The sequence below is a fragment of the Crocodylus porosus genome, unplaced genomic scaffold (assembly GCF_001723895.1).
Source record: "Crocodylus porosus isolate Cpor-Errol unplaced genomic scaffold, CroPor_comp1, whole genome shotgun sequence".
Taxonomy (NCBI): Eukaryota; Metazoa; Chordata; order Crocodylia; family Crocodylidae; genus Crocodylus; species Crocodylus porosus.
Window position 1 is genome coordinate 27,912,485 of NW_017728948.1, and position 1,041 is coordinate 27,913,525.

A 1,041-nucleotide genomic window follows, 5' to 3' on the forward strand; every position below is an offset into this window, starting at 1 on the left:
TTTGTAACTTTGAAAACATTTCTTTTTCAAGGAAGTGATGTATTCTTTTTGCTGCTCCAGGAACTAGAATGTATTTTTTCTGACTGCTTAAAATGATTTATGTACTAAGATACTTGTCACAGAGATAATCACAAGTGTTAAAAACTTTGTTGCAGCCTAATCCTTCCAATTTGGACTTCACTATTTATCTCTTTTTAGGACTTCTGTTCTCCAGGATTCAGAATGAACAGCCTTTTCTTGCTTCTCTTAGTTCTTCTTTTCAGTAAGGACTTTTCAGGAGTAGATGGGAAGAAATGGAAAGGTGAAGGTACAACACCTAACCTGGACAGCATTATAATTGGAAGGTGTTATGAATATATTAGAATTGTGAATCCTGCTGTTGGGTAAGTATTTGTCTTTTTGTCTAATGGTTTTTAATTCATAGTCCTGATACTGAAGCATTCATTATATAAATAACCCTATTAAAACCAACTCAGATGGCCAGAACAAAAAAATTTAGTCAAAACAAAGCAACTTTTTCAGGTTTTCAAGTATTATCTCATCTTTTCTTTGCTAGGTTGCAGGGTCCATTGATGAAAATGCTGAGGGAATGGGATATCTAATGGACTTTAAAACTTTTGTGCTCTGTGTTGTACTGTACGTGAATTTCCTGCTGCCAAATATAGGTCCTACTGAATTGTTTCATGTACTGTTTTTAACCTTAAACTTTGGTTTCATTAAATCATTCAATAGATTTTTAAGCACATTTGAGGAACAGTGCTGAAAACATATTAAAACTGTGAAATGAGTATTACCAGTGTTTTTAGTTGGGTTTAGTCTGAACTGTTTGTAACAGAAAGATTCTGGTGTTTTCTTGGAAAAAAAATTAAGTGGACACACTAGGTTGTTCTTATATGTTAAAACGGTCATTTCTATCTTTCTGATTACTGTCGGTGCGGAGAGCGCCTTGACACTCATCATGGTGCCCTGTGACCAGTGGGGTCCCTCAAGGCTCTGTCCTGGGACCCATACTGTTCAACATCTTCATTAACGATGTGGACA

At 35.5% G+C, this 1,041-nt stretch overlaps 1 protein-coding gene across 1 annotated transcript in view; it reads left to right on the forward strand.

The window, feature by feature from the left end:
• The first annotated feature begins 29 nt into the window (after window positions 1–29).
• The window catches only part of BST1 (bone marrow stromal cell antigen 1), a 46,282-nt gene continuing 45,270 nt past the window's right edge, over window positions 30–1,041 (forward strand). Inside the window, 1 exon segment of the mRNA XM_019553194.1 lies at window positions 30–383. Within this exon segment, the coding sequence (XP_019408739.1) occupies window positions 223–383 (161 nt within the window). The 5' untranslated portion in view covers window positions 30–222.